The sequence below is a fragment of the Macaca nemestrina genome, chromosome 14 (genome assembly GCF_043159975.1).
Source record: "Macaca nemestrina isolate mMacNem1 chromosome 14, mMacNem.hap1, whole genome shotgun sequence".
Classification (NCBI taxonomy): Eukaryota; Metazoa; Chordata; class Mammalia; order Primates; family Cercopithecidae; genus Macaca; species Macaca nemestrina.
The window spans coordinates 81068386-81089916 of NC_092138.1; the positions used below are offsets into that span (position 1 = coordinate 81068386).

Genomic DNA, 21531 nt, shown 5'->3' on the forward strand with positions numbered 1-21531 from the left:
ATTTGTAATTTTCCGTGTGACTGAAATAGTTTGTAATTTAAAAGGACTGGTCCAATAAATGCGAGTTAATGTTATCATTACTAGCATGTTCGTATGAAGACCTCTTTGATACTGACCTAACAGTGACTAGCAGGAATAACTGGTGGTTGGCGGATTTAAGCAAAACTCTCAGTTGGAATTGGGAGATCTTTACTGGGTCTCTGCATTTGATGGTAAATCTATTTTGACTATAATTTCACTCACCTTTGTCCTCCTGTGTTTGGTGTCATTACAACACTATCATATCCTCATCTATGAAATAGATTCACTTTGTCAACAACCTACATTCCTTCTGAATTGGGAGCGTGTACCTTCACCTTTCTTCTAGTTAGGATTTAGACAACTTTGGTATTCATCAATCGTTTTAAACCCAGGAAAGAGTTTGGAACTCTTGTTGTTCATCTGGAAACTTCTCATTGCCTACAGTTAGGTATATGCCAGAAAATGTCAAACACCCATAAGAAAGCAGTGCTACATGATAAGACCTCATTTCCATATTGAAGGTGAGGATATTGTGGGAGGATGGTAATGGAAGGGGGCTGAACTAGAAGGAAGGGGATTGGGAAATGTTGCAATTGGGCTAGACCTCTTTTGTTCTTTTTTTGTTTTTACTTTTGTAAACTTATAAAACCAGCAGCACCTTAAGGACAATACAGTTTTCTAAAATTCTGCAAGCAAGAGAAATCTGTCTTGTGTACTACAGATGTGCTGTCTCTGTACTCCCCTGCAAAGAGTGGGGGATGGAACAGGATAGTCTTGATAATGACAACAGGAGAAGGTTTTCAGACTGTATTCTACTGACACTTAGAGCTGCCTCAGGGAGATATAGTCTTTCTCCCCCTCAAACACTACTATTTGCAGCCACAAAAGCTTAGCTTTTATTATTTTACTTTTTTCCATTCATGTTAGATTTCTTTTAACAAAAGATTACTAAAAAAGTTTCAAAATTGTGGACATGGAATATAGATGAGCACTATCACAATATGACTGCAGATTCCATTTTGATTTTATCTGGTATAAAAACTTCAGCTAAAGCACGGGTGGATCACCTGAGGTCAGGAGTTCGAGACCAGCCTGGCCAACACGGTGAAACCCCATTTCTGCTAAAAATACAAAAGTTAGCCAGGCCTGGTGGCGGGCACCTGTAATCCCAGCTACTTGGGAAGTTGAGGCAGGAGAATCGCTTGAACCCGGGAGAAGGAGGTTACAGTGAGCCGAGATCCTGCCATTGCACTCCAGCCTGGGCAACAAGAGCAAAACTTCGTCTCAAAAATATAAAAATAAATAAATAAAATATGGGCTTTGTCTAGTGCTACTGTGTTTGCTTCTGAGTAATTATATTTCATCTTTTATGACTTCCCCAGTATAGAACATTAGTTCCCAAACATGGCTGTGCATCAGAATCATCGGGAAACTTAAGCCATAACAGGTTGCCTATTTTAAAGTGGTAGGCTCTACTCCGGGCTTAGTGAAGCAGAAATGGCAGTGGGAATATTCAACTGTAGCCTATCCTTGGGCCAGCATTTGAAAATGGCTGACTTGAGACTCAAAGCAATACTCCATAAAGGCTGCAGAAACACTGACTAGTTTAGAAAAATAAAAAAAAAGTGAAAAGAATCAGCCTTTACCTGAAGCTATTGGCACCGTCTTTACAGGTAGCTCCATTTTTGCATGGCCGACTGAGACACTCATCCACGTTCTTTCCACATCGGGTACCCAAAAATCCAGGTGGGCATTTGCACAAGAATCCCCCAACCTGGTCTTCACAGACTGCATTATTTAAGCATGGGTTTGACTGGCATTCATTGACTTCTGTTTCACAATGCAGGCCTGAGGATGGAGAAGGAAGAGAAACAGCCCAAATGATTAATTCCCTGGGAACACTGTAATTAAAGTGTTGACTCCCTGGAGGATGCTGCTTCTAGAGGCTTGGAATGGAGGCTGTGGAGCCACTGGCCCATCAAACTGGTTTGAGATCCATTCTGTAATGGGCTCTGGCTTTTGCAAGTCATTTTTTTATGGACTCTGAGGTTTTTTTTTCTTTTTTTTTCTTGAGACAGAGTCTCGCTCTGTCTCCCAGGCTGGAGTACAGTGGCGCGATCTCGGCTCACTGCAAACTTCACCTCCTGGGTTCAAGCAATTTTCCTGCCTCAGTCTCCTGAGTAACTGGGACTACAGGCACCCATCACCACACCTGGCTAATTTTTGTATTTTTTTAGTAGAGACAGGGTTTCACCATTTTGGCCAAGATGGTCTTGAAATCCTGAGCTCAAGTAATCCACCTGCCTCGGCCTCCCAAAATGCTGGGATTACAGGCATGAACCACCATGCCCAGCTGATAATCTGCTTTTTTTAAATCTTTTTTTTTTTTTTGAAATTAAGTTTGGTAATAGACATCTAATTGAGATAATGTTAAGAAATAAAGCTAGTAAATTCCATTCAAAACTTGCCTGTTTCTTTGATCTTGCCATTTTCCTTTACTGGCCACTTTCTTCCTTGGATTTACCCTTTAGCAATTAAGCATACACTTTTAAACCATATTATTGTGCATCTGTCTGCAATATGATATTACATGATATGTCTCCAGTTCCTTCTTGAAAGTTTGCCTTAACACACACACACCCCACATACACAAATTATTTTTTGCTGAACCATTTGAGAGTAAATTGCAGACCTGCATGCCCTTTCACCCCAAACATCTCAGCATATATTTCCTCAAAAAATGAAGACTTTCTCTTACATAATCACCATGCAGTCATAAAATCCAAAAATTCACATTAATATATATCATGTTAAGAAATATACCAATTTGTGGTGGTTTACAAGATTTTAAGACAACTTGGGAACACTGGAAACATCTTACCTACATATCCTTTCACACATGTGCAACGATAGCCAGCCACACCATCAACACAGATTCCTTTATTTAAACAAGGACTGGAGCTACACTCATTTATATTTTCTTCACACCGCAGACCTGCAAAGAATTATTAATCTTTGAACTACAGAAAACTTGAAAGGACTTTAAGACCAATAGTTTCCAAGCAAGTTGTTCAGGCATTGGAATAGGGAAATTGGAAGTCATGGCTAACATGTTTGTGACAAATTTAACTCTTTGCCAAACGTTGAAATAAAATGTTTCTTCTATTCTGTGAACTGCAAATTTTTTCTAGCAAGAATCCTAACATATTCAGCATGCAATGGAAAATGATAACTATGAATATCTGGCCATATTTTTTTAGTTAAAAAGATGTGTGATTTTGTTTTAAAATTATCCTCCTTATTTGTTTGCACGTTGTTCTCTTTTTGAGTTTATTCCTTTTAGAGTTAAGTGGTAACAGTTACAGCATTACAGTTACAAAGTTGGCAAAAATTACGGGAGAAATCTATTGAATGAAGAAAATAACTCATTTTCTTCTCCAAATTAGGGAAACACAGCCAAATTTCTGTGCAGCTGTCCCATGTTTTGTGTGAACGTAATTTGAGAACAACTGATGTAATTCATATCCTTTATTTTATACATCTAGAATTAGATCCAAAGAGGTCTGTGACATCGCCAAGGACAGGCACAGAAATGAGCCTAGAACCATAAATCTTCACATTCAAGAACATACGTACAAAGACTCCTTGGGTTGAAGAGTTCAGGATGCTTAAATTTATACCTCATGGAATTATGTAACACATATCTAATAATTTATGTACCTTGACATTAAAATATGCTAAAAGGAAATTTCACAATGAAAGTTGTTTTTATGAGAATAGTAAATCTAACATAAAATCTACACTTTCATATGGACCATAATGAACACTTTTTTTCACAGTAAATCCACACAATAAATGTAATGTCTAATAAATAATATACATAATGCATTTCACATCTAGTAAATATATATTTATTTTATTTAGAAACTTGGTTCTACTTTTCTCATAGTATGTGTCTACCATTCTGGTCACAAGTTTTTACTATGATTCAACTCCAGGTGTCACTAACATGAGATTTGGAATTTTAAATAAAGAAATGTAGGATACAGGTGCATAATTTTAATACGGTCTATGGAAATGCAACCATAGGCAGACAGTGGAGAGGAAAGAGCATGAGAAAGAAAATGGGAACCAGGCCAGCAATCTGGATGTGGTTCCAGCTGTTGAATACACTTGGTTAGGGGTGATGAGTTTGCTGGTCTGCAGTTGGTCTCACATCATGTGGGCTTCTTAGAGTATAAGCTGAGAGCAATTTGTTTCAAGATACATGTGATGTGGCCCCTAAACACAGGCCTGGGACAACCAGTGTTGCATGGATTTGAGATACAGAAAATATGTGAGTTGTTCCAAATGATTACTACTGTAAATTATGTTAAACATTTTCATGTCTCTATGGAAATTGTTTTTAGATACACATAAAGTTATGGTTCCTTTGAAATGTTATCAGGATTTCACTAAACTTTTTAAGATATAGAAAATTATATACCCACAAGTATTAAAATATATATTCAGATATCTTTTTAGTATAATAATGATTTTATGAGTTAGGTACAATGCTGGATGATTTATTTGACCTCAGTACTCTCCATAATAATATTATGGGGTCATTGCTATTTATAAAGTAGTAAATCCTAGTCTATTTTATTAGAATATATCATCAGTATTATAATAATTATAATGTGGGTTAACAAGGGAATTGAGAATAAGATCACTGTTTCTAAACTATTTTTGTGAGAAGATGCTGAAAACTGCGACTCTTGACTTAAGATATACACTTACAGAAATCTCCAAACTGCTTTCCACAGTGGCTGAACTAATTGACATTCCTAAAAAAGTGTATAAGCATGCTGTGTTTTTCTATAACCTTGCCAGCATGTGTTATTTTTTGACTCTTTAATAACAGCCATTCTGGCCGAAGGCAGTGACTCAGGCCTGTAATCCCAGCACTTTGGGAGGCTGGGGCAGGTGGATTACCGGAGGTCAGGAGTTTGAGACCAGCCTGACCAATATGGTGAAACCCCGTCTCTACTAAAAATACAAAAAATTAGCCGGGCACGGTGGCATGCGCCTGTAGTCTCAGCTACTTGGGAGGCTGAGACAGGAGAATTGTTTGAACCTGGGAGACAGAGGTGGTAGTGAGCTGAGCTCATGCCACTGCACTCCAGCCTGGGCGACAGAGTGAGACTCCATCTCAAAAAATACAAAAATTAAAAAAAAAAAGCCATTCTGACTGGTGTGAGATGGTATCTCATTGTCGTTTTGATTGGCCTTTTCTGATGATTAGTGATGATGAGGTTTTTTTCGTGTTTGTTGGTTGCTATTGTCTTCTTAGAGAAGTGTGTGTTTGTGTCCTTTGCCCACTATTTAATGAGGTTATTTGTGTTTTGCTTGTTGATTTGTTTAAGCTCCTTATAGATTCTGAGTACTAGGCCTTTGTCAGATGCATAGTTTTCAAGTATTTTCTCCCATTTTGTAGGTTGCCTGTTTACTCCATTGATGCTTTCTTTTGCAGTGCAGAAGCTCTTCAATTTAATTAGGTCCGACTTGTTAATTTTTGTTTTTGTTGCAATTGCTTTTGGGAACTCAGCCATAAATTCTTTGCCAAGGCCGATGTCAAGAAGGGTATTTCCTGGGTTTTCTTATAGGATTTTTATAGTTTAAAGTTTTACATTTAAATCTTTAATGCATCTCAAATTAATTTTTGTATACGGTAAAAGGTTGGGGTCCAGCTTCATTCTTCTGCATATGGTTGGCCAGTAATCCCAGCAATCCCATTACTGGGTATACATCCAGAGAAAAATAAATCATTCTACCAAAAAGACACATGCACTTGTGTGTTCATCCCAGTGCTATTTACAATAGCAAAGACATGGAATACACCTACATGCCCATCAATGGTGGATTAAAGAAAATGTGGTACTTATAGATCATGGAATATTATGCAGTCATAAAAACCCCACAAAATCATGTCCTTTGCAGCAACATGGATGCAGCTGCAGGCCATTATTCTAAGTGAATTAAAGCAGGAACAGAAAGCCAAATACTGCATGTTCTCTCTTAAAGTGGGAGCTAAACATTGAGTATGCATGGAATAAAAATAGGAACAATAGATGCTAGGTACTATTAGAGGGGAGAAGAAAGGCGGTGTGGGCTGAAAAACTAGCTATTAGGTACTATTCTCACTACCTGGGTGACGGAATTATCTGTCCTCCAAACCTCAGCATCTTGCAATATATCCGTGTAACAAAACTGCACTTGTACTCTCTGAATTAATAAAAGTTGAAATTATTTAAGTCATAAATAAAAAGATTTTGAATGCTAAAAAATAACACTTAAATATGTATTTATTTAAGTAAAAAGGAGAGGCATAGTGGTCCATAATAATTTCAAGGATACATGTGCCTAAAGTCCACAGTTAGTAATAATTATACACACACATATTCACACACACACATGAAAATCCACAGAAGGTAGCATATACACTTCATAAATTCAGTAAAATATTAGTAAAAAGCTTGGGGAGGACCTTGTATTTGTAGTAGGCTTTACATATTTTCTGTCATTTCCTCACCTCTATTTATAAAAATAAAGAAACAGGTTCAGTGAAGTTAAATGTCTTGTCCAAAGTCACACATAGCTGGCGAAGATGGGAACACGCCTGCCTGTTTTATAAAGCAATTACATACTGCCATATTGATATCTTGTTCTCCTTACATAACAGGATAAGGACAAGAACACTTTCCCAATGCATATAAGTAATATTAGAAAATTTGCTTCTTCAATATGTTTATAATATCCTATAAATGTATCTTTGACACATTCCAAATTTATCTCGGTGATGATATCGTAATGATTCAAAGTTTCATATTGTTAAAAACAAGAAACCTTCCCCTTACCTGTGTAACCTGATGGGCACTCACAAATGAATTCCCCAACTAGGTCTTTACAAACTCCATTGTTGAGGCAAGGCAGTGGGCTGCACTCATCGATGTCTGTTTCACACTTTAAGCCTACAATGTAAACCACATACTGAGGGACAATCCAAGGATGGGATTAACCGAAACAGAACTATGATCATTTAAAGGTAATTATCTCAATAATCAGAATTTTTAAGTGGGTAGCGGTAAAGAAAAGGGCAATATTCATTAAGTGCTACCATCTATTAAGTATTTAATGAATATACTACCTCTTTCTAAGCAAACAAATTTAAGATTTTCTTACTTTTTTTTTTAAAGAGTCTCTATCATCCAGGCTGGAGTGCAGTGGCGTGATCTCGGCTCACTGCAAGCTCTGCCTCCCGGGTTCACGCCATTCTCCACCTCAGCCTCTGGAGTTGCTGGGACTACAGGTGCCCGCCACCGTGCCCGGCTAATTTTGTTTTTGTATTTTTAGTAGAGATGGGGTTTCACCGTGTTAGCCAGGATGGTCTCGATCTCCTGACCTCGTGATCCACCCACCTCAGCCTCCCAAAATGCTGGGATAACAGGTGTGAGCCATCGTTCCGGGCCAAGATACTCTTATAAAGATACATAGAAGATAGCAAAAGATCCCAAATTGGAAGTGGGTTGGGGGCACTTGGAAGCATAAAATGGAGCCAGGAATTACGCTAATTTCAAAGTGAAAGCCACAATATAATCTGTACTTGCTACCAAGGTCACCTGGCTGAGGGGTGGAGGTAGGGCTAAAGCCTGCCAGATCGCAGCTTACATGCCAGGTGTCCCAGAGTGGCTGCATCTTCCCACAGGGAGCACATGGGCTTTCTAGGGGCTAGCTGTGCTGGAAACCCATTTTATTTCTCAGGGGCCTCCTCACTAGCATCAGCATTACCTGGGAACACAATAAAAATACAAATTCTCAGGCTGTACTCCAGACCTACTGAATCAGAAATTCTGGGGCTGGGGTCCAGCAATCTGTGTTTTTAACAAGCCTTCCAGATGATTCTGATGCACATGACTATTTGAGAACCACTGTTCTATATTATGCCCTCTCTCAACCACCACTAATTTACAGAATTCCCAAACAAGATCCTTTATTTCTTATGGAACATCAAGGTAAATATTTTTATAAAAATTCACAAGACACACACGCACACAACACGAGCCAGCTATACTGGAATGCCAATATTCTAGATAGATCTCGACTATACTTTGTTTTTTGACTTTCATTTTGCTTATCTTGTGGTGAATTCCTTTACTTAAATACTATTTCTCATTACAAACTTTCAAGTTGGTTGTATAACATTGGAAAAAAAACTGTCTACAATAAAACGATTATTTTAAATTAATTGCAATTTTAAGGTATATTTCATTTCCCCTCAAAAATTATGTTTCTGGACTCAAGTCGACTGTGAACCAAACTGTTAAAAACCCCCATAATTCTTACATAATTCCTACATAATAAAGTCCAAAGCCAAATTGTTTTTCTAAGCACAGCTTCCAGAAAGCTAGAAACAAAGCAACAAATCATAGCTATTCACAAGAACTTCTATTAGTGTGTAGCATATGAGAGAAACTGCCAGTTCATTTAAAAATGTTTATACTGGACAATCTGTTCTATGTGGAGTATCACGCATATAATTTTTGACAGAATGAAACTTTGAACATGACCCCTGGAACTGTATTTCAATTTAAATTGTAGGTTATGATAAAGACTCATAGGGAAGATGAGTCGTTATTCTTTATCCAAAATGGGCAAAGAAAACCGTCATTTGTTAAGTATGTATAATTTTTTTCTCCTATTATCTTGTTCAACAAATTTTGGCACATTTACATAGTCTAATCATAGTCTAATGTATCTTACCAGATATATTTAATATACTAAAGTTTGATACTGCAAGTCATAATGATTTCATATAAAAATATTAAAATCTACATTCCTCTCTGTTATTTACCTGTATATCCAAGTGGACAGAGACAAACATAACCACGCCCAAGTTGTTGGCAGGTTCCACTATTGTGGCAAGGGTTTAAGAAGCATTCATGGAAAACCTACCAGTAGCATAAAAAAATCAATCAGAGACAAAGCACTCTATGTATTTCAAAGCAGTCCTGATTAGAGTCAGAGGGTTTGCAACATTAGACAGCTCATTCCTGTTTCCAGGTAAGTTCATTCAAGCTAGCTGGGTTGCTGCCTGAATAACACTGGTGCCTGCCATATAGGGGAGCAAATGATATATATCATTCTTGGGTGATGTTCTGGTAAACCTAAGGAGCATTTCTAAATGCTGGCTGCATGCTAAAATACAACTGATATTTTAAAAGTATACTAAGGTCAGGGCCTCAACTCCGATCAGCTAAATCAGGATCTCTGGGAGTGAAGTCTATACATTACTGTCTTAAAAACATGGCCAGGATTCTGTTATGCCTCCATGTGACAGCCACTGCTTTAGGAGATCCTACAAACTCCTATGTCCACTAGGCTCAGTTTGAAATATGACTTCTAGAGTCCTAACAAGTCATTATGTTTGGACTGGGCTGTAGGAAGTTGAAATCAGAAATATATCCCCATTATCCATGAAAATACTAAAAGGCAAGGAATTCATGACATTGGGCAAGGTGAATTCGGAGTAATGACTGAATCTATTAAAGTAATCAAGACTTAAAAACTAGTCTTTTAAAAAAATACAGATTTGGTTTAGCTATATTAATTTATGTTTAATTTTTAAGAATTCATACCTTTTCCCAAGAAATCTTTTTTTTTTTCCCGCTGGCGAAGAAATTTAAATAATTTTCATGAAAGTTGGGTAACTCTTCCTGCCAATTAGAAAAGCCCTTTCGTTAAACCAAATTCCCTTACTCAAATGATGGGTTGTGCTTGTGGTAAGTGTTTATAGTGAATCAAAAGGCTCCCCGTATCTACTCATTCTTATTGCCAGGCATTTCTGGGAAAAACTCTCATTTTTGGTACTTAGAACATCTAATGTTGCATTTTGGGAATGTTCTAAATAGGAGTCATTGTAAATACAATTATTCATTTATAAAATTCATAGATCTTGATTACCTAAAATTTCAATCCTGGTCCTTTTCCTGTGTGTGACATGTAAAATGACAAATTGCTTTCCAAGCATTCCACTAGAGAAAATTTTATGGAAAATGAACTTGCCTGACTGCTGATTTCATGTCTCTTTTTAATATGTCCAAGAGAGGCAGGGGGAACCACACTTTCCTCTGCTGCTGAGAAAGTTGAACTGAAACCTAATCAATTAATAGAAAAACATGTCAGTGTGGTACATATGGCAGTAAGTGGACTACATCTAACACTATAGTCAAGATTCTGGTTGTTAGAGTCGGTAAAGCCACATATATTTTGTTTGACTTATATTTTAAAAAAGAAAACAGAGATGGATGGCATACATCATTACATCCTAGACTCTTAGAAAGAAATTTAGAAATTATCAAGTTCAGTGTTTCCAAAACAAGACTCTTTGTGCCATGGTCATCAAAAATACCTCAGAAGGACAATTTAACAAGTCCAGACGCCCAAATTCACCGAAAATACTAGTATTCAGAACTGAAGCTACAACAGAGACAGGGAAAAGTAAGAGTCCAACATAGGATTCCATAAGAAATGAAGTTTACTTACTTGAACATTCTGTGATGGATCTGGAACCAGCAAACGGGGTAGTTCCATAAAAGGGACAGGCCAGGCAGAAGGCCTTCCCTGCATCAGGTTGGTAATAGTCGCGAGGACATGGATGACAGGGCATTAACCCAGAACGTGAGAATTTTCCCTCTGGACAAGGAACTGCGGAGGTAAAAACAAATCGTATGTGCATATAAAGTAACACACTCTACCTTTGAAAGAAGTGATTTAATCTTTGCATATAAGAAACCTACTGAATTACCTATATAATCTCTTCCATATATTTAATACCCTTGTCATCTTATCACCCAGGTAAATGTTTTGTTGGGTTTCCTTCCTGTCTTTAATCACACACATTAATTTAATGAGGTTTAGAATTGGCCATATTATTCTGATTTTTCCACCTAAAACAATATCGTGTTTCCCAAATCATTCCCCCAGATCATTATATAGATTTTAATAAAAGAAAAATGTTGCATCTCATTGACAGACCATGATTGATTTAACGTTTTTTCTACTATTGGATATTTAGATTGTTTTCATTTGTTTGCCATTATAAATAATGATGAAGTAAATTTTTTACATAATCTTTGTATTTAGCTCTGATTATTTCCTTGGGATAACAGTTGACTTTGAGTGGTTGAATTAGAATAATTGGATTTGAGTAGTTGAATAGTTAGGTCTAAAGATTTGAAAAGAATAAAGCCATTGATATATAGTGCCAAATCATTAAATAAGTAGTTCCAATTTATACTCCCATTAGTAGTGTATGAAATCACTCTTTTCACTGCATGCTCTTCAGCACTGGCATTATTAATTTTTTTCCAATTTGGGATGAAAATGGAATTATAGTTATTTTAATTTGCATTTTGATAAATGAAGTTGCTTTTTTCTACTTATTAGAAATTTTATTTCTCCTCAATAGTCTATTATTTATGGAGGATTTTTAATGTTTCTATATATTAAGAATATGAATCCTTTGACATACTTAGACTAATTATTTTTGCCAGTTTGTGTTTTGCCTGTTAATTTTGTTTAACTGCTTTCATGAGCAAGTAATTATTACTCCTCCTTATTTAATACTAAAATAATGTAAGGTAATATATTTAACTATGCAAGTAGCTTTAGTGAAATCGGTAGTTTTATCATTAGTATTTTTGTTTGCTATTTTCTAAGTAATAAGAATTGTAATTTGATTTTTTGACACAATTATTTTCAGAAAGATGGCTTAAAATGTATAAATATTTGAAATTTGTATATGAGTTTTTATTAATTTGTTTTTAATCATCTTATGGTCAGAGAATTTATGTTGCATAACTGCTACCTTTTGAATTTTGAGATTTTTTTGTTCACTATATCTAATTAAAAATAATAAATACTTCATTGAAAGTGTTATCACCATAGAGTAAAAAGTATAATGCGTATTATTAGTTCAGCCTTATCAATCATGTACTATAAGTTCTCTGTGTCTTTACTGATTGCCTACTTGATCTTTATAAATTCAAGGGAGTGGCGGGGCATGGTGGCTCAGGCCTGTAATCCCCAGCACCTTGGGAAGCTGAGGTGGGCAAATCACTTGAGGTCAGGAGTTCCAAACCAGCCTGGCCAACATGGCGAAACACCATCTCTACTAAAAGTACAAAAATTAGCCAGTGTGGTGGCAGGCACCTGTAATCCCAGCTACTCAGGAGGCTAAGGCAGGAGAATTGCTTGAACCCGGGAGGCAGAGGTTGCAGTGAGATGAGATGGCACCACTGCACTCCAGCCTGAGCAACAGAGCAAGACTCCGTCTAAAAAAAAAAATAATAAAAAATAAAAAAAAATTCAAGGAAGGTATTAAAATCTTCCATGAAAATTTTATTTTTACAATTTATCATTGTGAGACATACAGATTTTGTTGTATTTTGCTGCTGTTATTTGATGACAAAGCTTTATTATGACTAACTTATACTGCTTGTGAATTTTGTAAAAATAACTCTTTTCCTCATGTGATGCTATTGGGCTTTGAATTGAACTTTTTCATAAACTCACTTTACCACCCCCCTACTTGCTTGTTTTTTTGTATTCATTGGTCTGGAAATCTTATTTTTAACCTTTCACTGTCATTTGTGTTAAGCTTTTTGTAAAGAACATTCATTTGAGAATTGTCATTTAACCAAATCTGAAATTCTCTTGCCAAATAATGAGTGGAATATTAACCAAATTAAAAATGGCCTCAAACATAAAACAAACTTGGATTTTCTTCCATGATGTTTTGTTGCATTTGGCAGAGGGTAGGGGGACAGAGTACTCATGATTTAATTCTTTGGTTGGGGTTTTAGACAGCAACCCAAGTATGAATTCAGATTGGGTGTGCCCTTTCCTTGGATGAACTGGCATCATATGGGTAGATATTAAAGCCATTATAAACTAAGAAAACTATCAAAAATACTAAGACTTGTCTGCATAAATGTAAGTATGGAAGACAGAACACAAAAAGTAGCTGCTCAGGATGTCAGCATTCTTATCATTTAGGGTTTGGTGTCCTTACAATAAAAATAGTACAGCAGAGATAATTAGCAGTATGGTTGAAAAATTTAGAGATGGACTGAGGTTCAAGGGAGCAGGTATGTCATGTCGTAGCATCTCTTTTTTACTGACTTGAGAAAAAAAACAAAGCATTTGTGATAATCTCAAGACATTTAGATGGGAAATTTAAAACAAAAATAGCCAGACAAATTTTTTGCTAAAGACTCTTTTACGCAATTAACAAAAGAGCTCAATGAAGAGATGGTAATTCAATCAAGAGATGGCAGAAAATATCATAGATTTCAATGCAAATTTAGAAAAAAATATTTCTTGCAGGTTTGGTCTTTACATGCATAAAATTTACATTTTAAAACTATTTTTATTTCACTAAGAACAAGCTAATTTACTGTTTGATTGATCTCAGAGTGCTAGGTAGCGCTCTGTTATTCACACAAACTGTAAACTTGCTTAGTTTAAAATGGGTTTCCTCAATCTTCAGTTTCTAAAAGTGATTGCCTATTTGGAAAAGGTAAGTCACACACAGCTAATTAGTTAACTGAAAGCATCAATCTTCCGCTGGTAAAAGTACAAAATTTTGTTTGGGAGAGTATCTCTGAGTATGTATGAAATGCTGAAAAGATAAATTCCATCAGCAAAACTCAGGATGCTGTAATGAATTAAACCTTTTTTTACATATAATTTTCAGCACAAAGATGCTCAAAAAGATGTTTATGCCCCTAGAAACTGACAGAAGGTAAAAAATTATACTAAGATGCAATAGTAATAAAATACTAACATTTCAAATAAATAAATCTATTAGCTTCTAAAAACACCTAACTCATCATTGTAATGTCTATACCTTTTAGCATAGAAAATACAAAATAAATTTGCATATGCAATTAGTTTAAGTTATTGTCCAAGGGCAGACATTGTCATCAGAAATATATTTTCCTGCAGTGGTCAATGAGCATTTAATAGAGTATGTATATATGCAGTAAACATATATTCACACACACATATATATGTATAAACATACACATGTACATAATAGTGGCACTATCTAGTACGTAATACAGTACTAAACACATACGCATACACACACCCATAAATACACAATTCCTAATGAACTGGTGTCATAAGAGGGGTGAATGTTTCATTTTGATTCTTGGCCAAAGAAACTAGTCTCCCAGTCAAGAAAAATGGAACAAAACCCTCTTTTCACCTCCTCTATTGGAGAGAGAGAGAAAAAAATAATCTAAGTATACCAAAATGATATTAAAATCAAATCACAAACAGTGCATGGAAATGACCAGGAAAAAAATGTCATATCACTTGTGCTGCTCTCTGACAGTGTTAAGGGCAACACATACAGGCCTGGAGCCAAGTGGATTTTGCCTTTTCAATGGGTTTTCTGACTACAATTAATAATACTATATTGTATACTAGAAATTTGCTAAGAGAATTTCAGCTTCTCTTACCACACACACACACAAAGAAGGGCAACTATGTGAGATGATGTATATGTTCATAAGAATATCATAATATCATTTTGTACACCTTAATTGTAGATCATTTTAAATAAATAAATCAGTTTCCTAAGATGAGGTCAGAGATCAATGACTTCCTGAGCCTCCTTTTAACTTCATTCTGGAGAGTCAGGGTAGAAGGTGGTGTCACCCAGTCTAAACATCATCTTTTCTTCTCCTACAGGATCATATATTGACAACAACAACAACAACAAGTCACCTGAGGAATTCTTCAGATAAAAATTATTTTTAATGAATGAAAAATTTCAGACTCTTGAGTGTGTACCTACAAACACAAGAATATGTAATAACCTAAGAAGTTATAAAAAGCAAAGTGTACAAATACATTACTTTAACAAACTAATATACTTTGTGATACTTAAACATGATTGCTGTCTTGAATAATAATATTTTAAGTTCCACATGATAGAGAAATACAAAACCAATGTCTTGGCAAAAAATAAGGTAAATGGTACACTATAAAAATAAATCAATACTGAAAGATAGAAAATAAATCAATAACAAAAATAATAAATCAATACCAAAAGAGAAAATAAAGAAAAAGGAAGGAAAGAAAGAAAGAAAAAGGCAGAAAGAAAGGCAGATAAGAGAAAGAAAGAAGGAAAAGCAGGTGAAAGGAAAAGAAAAAGGCAAAAAGAAAGAGAAAGGGAAAGAAGGAAAGAGAAAGGCAAAAGCAAGCAAACAAGAAAGAGAGAGAAAGGAGTTAAAAACTAAGAAAAACTATATATAAGGGACCGTTTTAGAACTTATACATATTTAAGCTTAAAATAAAATGTTTATCCAGCACCGCAGAAGAATGTTAACTTTTGTCATTTGTAATTCCCACTCATGAGAAGCAGAATGTGGTTAAACTTATGCTAGGAATATTAGGAGAGTAGGGCCAGAAATTTAGAGACTTTCTGGGAATTATAACGCCTTAATTATAATAATTTAGTATTACACAAACCTCAAGGTTTATTTAGAAAGCTAAGAGAAAAAAAATGTCAAATATGAACTTGATTCACTATAAAAATCCTAGTTGCTTTTGTGGTTGGAGGAAGTGGGCAGGAAGAGAGAATTTTTTACTGTGGACTTTCTGCCAAAATTAGTTCTTATATTGACAAAATAAAAGAGTCTCTAGCAGATCTATTTCAATCAGAATGTGAAGGTTTGAGAGACTTTTAATTAAAAGATTAAACGATTGGGGGGCACGCAAGATGGCCGAATAGGAACAGCTCCAGTGACACAAAAGACGGGGGACTTCTGCATTTTCAACTGAGGAACACAGCTTATCGCCAGCAATGGAACAAAGCTGTACGGAGAACGACTTTGACGAGCTGAGAGAAGAAGGCTTCAGTCGATCAAACTTCTCAGAGCTAAAGGAGGAACTATGTACCCAGCGCAAAGAAACTAAAAACCTTGAAAAAAGAATGCAAGAATGGATAACTAGAATAACCAATGCAGAGACGTCCATAAACGAACTGATCGAGATGAAAACCATGACAAGAAAACTACGTGACAAATGCACAAACTTCAGAAACTGACACGATCAACTGGAAGAAAGAGTATCAGCAATTGAAGATCAAATGAATGAAATGAAGCGAAAAGAGAAGTTTACAGTAAAAAGAAATGAACAAAGCCTCCAAGAAATATGGGATTATGTGAAAAGACCAAATCTATGTCTGATTGGTGTGCCTGAAAGTGACAGGGAGAATGGAACCAAGTTGGAAAACACTCTGCAGGATATTATCCAGGAGAACTTCCCCAACCTAGCAAGGCAGGCCAACATTCAAATTCAGGAAATACAGAGAATGCCACAAAGATACTCCTCGAGAAGAGCAACTCCAAGACACATAATTGTCAGATTCGCCAAAGTTGAAATGAAGGAAAAAATGTTCAGGGCAGCCAGAGAGAAAGGTAGGGTTACCCCCAAAGGGAAGCCCATCAGACTAACAGCAGATCTCTCAGCAGAAACTCTCCAAGCCAGAAGAGAGTGGGGGGCCAATATTCAACATTCTTAAAGAAAAGAATTTTCAACCCAGAATTTCATATCCAGCCAAACTAAGTTTCATAAGTGAAGGAGAAATAAAATCCTTTACAGAAAAGCAAATGCTTAGAGATTTTGTTACCACCAGGCCTGCCCTATAAGAGATCCTGAAGGAAGCACTAAACATGGAAAGGAACAACCAGTACCAGCCATTGCAAACACATGCCAAAATGTAAAGACCATCGATGCTAGGAGGAAACTGCATCAACTAACTAGCAAAATAACCAGCTAATATCATGATGACAGGATCAAGTTCACACATAACAATATTAACCTTAAATGTAAATGGACTAAAGGGTCCAATTAAAAGACACAGACTGGCAAATTGGATAAAGAGTCAAGACCCCTCAGTTTGCTGTATTCAGGAGACCCATTCTCACATGCAGAGACACACATAGGCTCAAAAGAAAGGGATGGAGGAAGATCTACCAAGCAAATGGAAAACAAAAAAAGGCAGGGGTTACAATCCTAGTCTCTGATAAAACAGACTTTAAACCATCAAGGATCAAAAGAGACAAAGAAGGCCATTACAGAATGGTACAGGGATCAATTCAACAAGAAGAGCTAACTATCCTAAATATATATGTACCCAATACAGGAGCACCCAGATTCATAAAGCAAGTCCTTAGAGACTTACAAAGAGACTTAGACTCCCACACAATAATAATCAGAGACTTTAACACCCCATTTTCAACATGAGACAGATGAATAAGACAGAAAGTTAACAAGGATATCCAGGAATTGAACTCATCTCTGCACCAAGCAGACCTAATAGACATCTACAGAAATCTCCACCCCAAATCAACAGAATATACATTCTCAGCACCACATCGCAGTTTTTCCAAAATTGACCACATAGTTGGAAGTAAAGCACTCCTCAGCAAATGTACAAGAACAGAAATTATAACAAACTGTCTCTCACACCACAGTGCAATCAAACTAGAACTCAGGACTAAGAAACTCAATCAAAACTGATCAACTACATGGAAATTGAATAACCTGCTCCTGAATGACTGCTGGGTGCATAATGAAATGAAGGGAGAAATAAAGACGTTCTTTGAAACCAATGAGAACAAAAATACAACATACCAGAATCTCTGGGACACATTTAAAGCAGTGTGTAGAGGGAAATTTATAGCACTAAATGCCCACAAGAGAAAGCAGGAAAGATCTAAAATTGACACCCTAACATCACAATTAAAAGAACTAGAGAAGCAAGAGCAAACACATTCAAAAGCTAGCAGAAGGCAAGAAATACCAAGATCAGAGCAGAACTGAAGGAGATACAGACACAAAAACCCTTAAAAAAAAAAAAAATCAATGAATCCAGGAGCTGGTTTTTTTGAAAAGATCAACATAATTGATAGACCGCTAGCAAGACTAATAAAGAAGAAAAGAGAGAAGAATCAAATAGTCACAACAAAAAATGAGAAAGGGGATATCACCACTGACCCCACAGAAATACAAACTACCATCAGAGAATACTATAAACACCTCTACACAAATGAACTAGAAAACCTAGAAGAAATGAATAATTTCCTGGACACTTACACTCTCCCAAGACTAAACCAGGAAGAAGCTGAATCCCTGAATAGACCAATAGCAGGCTGTGAAATAGGCAATGATTAATAGCCTACCAACCAAAAAAAGTCCAGGACCAGATGGATTCACAGCTGAATTCTACCAGAGGTACAAGGAGGAGCTGGTACCATTCCTTCTGAAACTATTCCAATCAATAGAAAAAGAAGGAATCCTCCCTAACTCATTTTATGAGGCCAGCATCATCCTGATACCAAAACCTGGCAGAGATACAACAAAAAAAGAGAATTTTAGACCAATATACCTGATGAACGTCAATGCAAAAGTCCTCAGTAAAATACTGGCAAACCAAATCCAGCAGCACATCAAAAAGCTTATCCACCATGATCAAGTGGGCTTCATCCCTGGGATGCAAGGCTGGTTCAACATACGCAAATCAATAAATGTAATCCAGCATATAAACATAACCAAAGACAAAAACCACATGATTATCTCAATAGATGCAGAAAAGGCCTTTGACAAAATTCAACAGACCTTCCTGCTAAAAACTCTCAATAAACTAGGTATTGATGGAATGTATCTCAAAATCATAAGAGCTATGTATGACAAACCCACAGCCAATATCATACTGAATGGGCAAAAACTGGAAGCATTCTCTTTGAAAACTGGCACAAGACAAGGATGCCCTCTCTTACCACTCCTATTCAATATAATGTTGGAAGTTCTGGCTAGGGCAACCAGGCAAGAGAAAGAAATAAAGGGTATTCAGCTAGGAAAAGAAGTCGTCAAATTGTCCCTGTTTGCAGATGACATGATTGTATATTTAGAAAACCCCATCATCTCAGCCCAAAATCTCCTTAAGCTGATTAGCAACTTCAGCAAAGTCTCAGGATACAAAATCAATGTGCAAAAATCACAAGCATTCATATACACCAGTAACAGACAAACAGAGAGCCAAATCATGAATGAACTTCCATTCACAATAGCTTCAAAGAGAATACAATACCTAGGAATCCAACTTACAAGGGATGTAAAGGACCTCTTCAAGGAGAATTACAAACCACCGCTCAGTGAAATAAAAGAAGACACAAACAAATGGAAGAACATACCATGCTCATGGATAGGAAGAATCAATATCGTGAAAATGGCCATACTGCCCAAGGTAATTTATAGATTCAATGCCATCCCTATTAAGCTACCAATGACTTTCTTCACAGAATTGGAAAAAAAACTGCTTTAAAGTTCATATGGAACCAAAAAAGAGCCCACATTGCCAAGACAATCCTAAGCCAAAAGAACAAAGCTAGAGGCATCATGCTACCTGACTTTCAACTATACTACAAGGCTACAGTAATCAAAACAGTATGGTACTGGTACCAAAACAGAGATATAGACCAATGGAACAGAACAGAGCCCTCAGAAATAATACCACACATCTATAGCCATCTGATCTTTGACAAACCTGACAAAAACAAGAAATGGGCAAAGGATTCCCTATTTAATAAATGGTGCTGGGAAAACTGGCTAGCCATAAATAGAAAGCTGAAATTGGATCCTTTCCTTACTCCTTATGTGAAAATTAATTCAAGATGGATTAGAGACTTAAATGTTAGACCTAATACCATAAAAACCCTAGAAGAAAACCTAGGTAATACCATTCAGGTCATAGGCATGGGTAAGGACTTCATGTCTAAAACACCAAAAGCAACAGCAGCAAAAGCCAAAATTGACAAATGGGATCTAATTAAACCAAAGAGCTTCTGCACAATAAAAGAAACTACCATCAGAGTGAACAGGCAACCCACAGAATGGGAGAAAATGTTTGCAATATACTCATCTGAGAAAGGGCTAATATCCAGAACCTACAAGGAACTCAAACAAATTTACAAAAAAAAAAAAAAAAGCAAACAACCCCATCAAAAAGTGGGCAAAGGATATGAACAGACACTTCTCAAAAGAAGACATTCATACAGCCAACAGACACATGAAAAAATGCTCATCATCACTGGCCATCAGAGAAATGCAAATCAAAACCACAATGAGATACCATCGTACACCAGTTAGAATGGCAATCATTAAAAAGTCAGGAAACAACAGGTGCTGGAGAGGATGTGGAGAAATAGGAACACTTTTACACTGTTGGTGGGACTGTAAACTAGTTCAACCATTGTGGAAAACAGTATGGCGATTCCTCAAGGATCTAGAACTAGAAATTCCAATTGACCCAGCCATGCCATTACTGGGTATATACCCAAAAGATTGTAAATCATGCTGCTATAAAGACACATGCACACATATGTTTATTGCGGCACTATTTACAATAGCAAAGACTTGGAATCGACCTAAATGTCCAGCAGTGACAGACTGGATCAAGAAAATGTGGCACATATATACCATGGAATAATATGCAGCCATAAAAAAGGATGAGTTCATGTCCTTTGCAGGGACATGGATGCAGCTGGAAACCATCATTCTCAGCAAACTATCACAAGAACAGAAAACCAAACACCACATGTTTTCACTCGTAGGTGGGAACTGAACAATGAGATCACTTGGACACAGGAAGCAGAACATCACACACCTGGGCCTATTGTGGGGAGGGGGCAGGGGGAAGGGATAGCATTAAGAGATAACCTAATGTAAATTACGAGTTAATGGGTGCAGCACACCAACATGGCACATGTATACATATGTAACAAACCTGCATGTTGTGCATATGTTCCCTAGAACTTAAATTAAAAAAACCAAAAAAGATCCAAATATGGTATTATCCAACAGACATGGTTTATGAGTTTCAGTTAGGCCCTAAATTTTCTTCTCTTCAGTGAAACTATTAGGTTGATATTACTTGCCCAATGCCTCAAGTCTCACAGACTTGTATCTACCTTGATTCCACTAGACTGAGATAATTTAAACATATGAAGTATATATGAACATATCATTCAGAATGTGTTTTGCCTGTTTCCTTTTGTCCCAATGCACTTAACTTATAAGGACTACAACTTCCAAGATGCAATGCTGGAAACGCCCCTTCCTGCCCTTGCACATTAACTTTTCCTAGCTCTTGTTTACTGGTAATCTCTAACTGGGTGAAGTCAAGCATGGCTAGTGTGCAGTGCGAGTAGGAAGGGTGCCTATGTGTCTCTGTGTTGTCTGAGAGAAGTAGGGAACCAGTAGGTTGGCTTCTTAAAAACACCATTCATTCAATATGGGTACAGCTTCTTCATTTCTTAGTTGCCATAGACTTTAGGTTTTTAAATAAAACTGTAGAGGTAGGATACACAATTTTTTTAAAAAAATCTTTCATCA

General features: G+C 36.5%; 1 protein-coding gene across 1 annotated transcript in view; it reads right to left on the minus strand.

Annotated features, from left to right (window-relative positions):
- Positions 1–21531, minus strand: part of LOC105481061 (sushi, von Willebrand factor type A, EGF and pentraxin domain containing 1) — a 224458-nt gene that overhangs the window by 90064 nt on the left and 112863 nt on the right. The window contains exons 19-24 of the mRNA XM_011740343.3: positions 10603–10764; positions 10123–10214; positions 8912–9008; positions 6918–7031; positions 2903–3016; positions 1668–1869 (exon numbers count right to left, since the gene is read on the minus strand). Coding sequence (XP_011738645.2) covers positions 1668–1869; positions 2903–3016; positions 6918–7031; positions 8912–9008; positions 10123–10214; positions 10603–10764 — 781 coding nt within the window. The remainder of the gene's footprint in view (positions 1–1667; positions 1870–2902; positions 3017–6917; positions 7032–8911; positions 9009–10122; positions 10215–10602; positions 10765–21531) is intronic.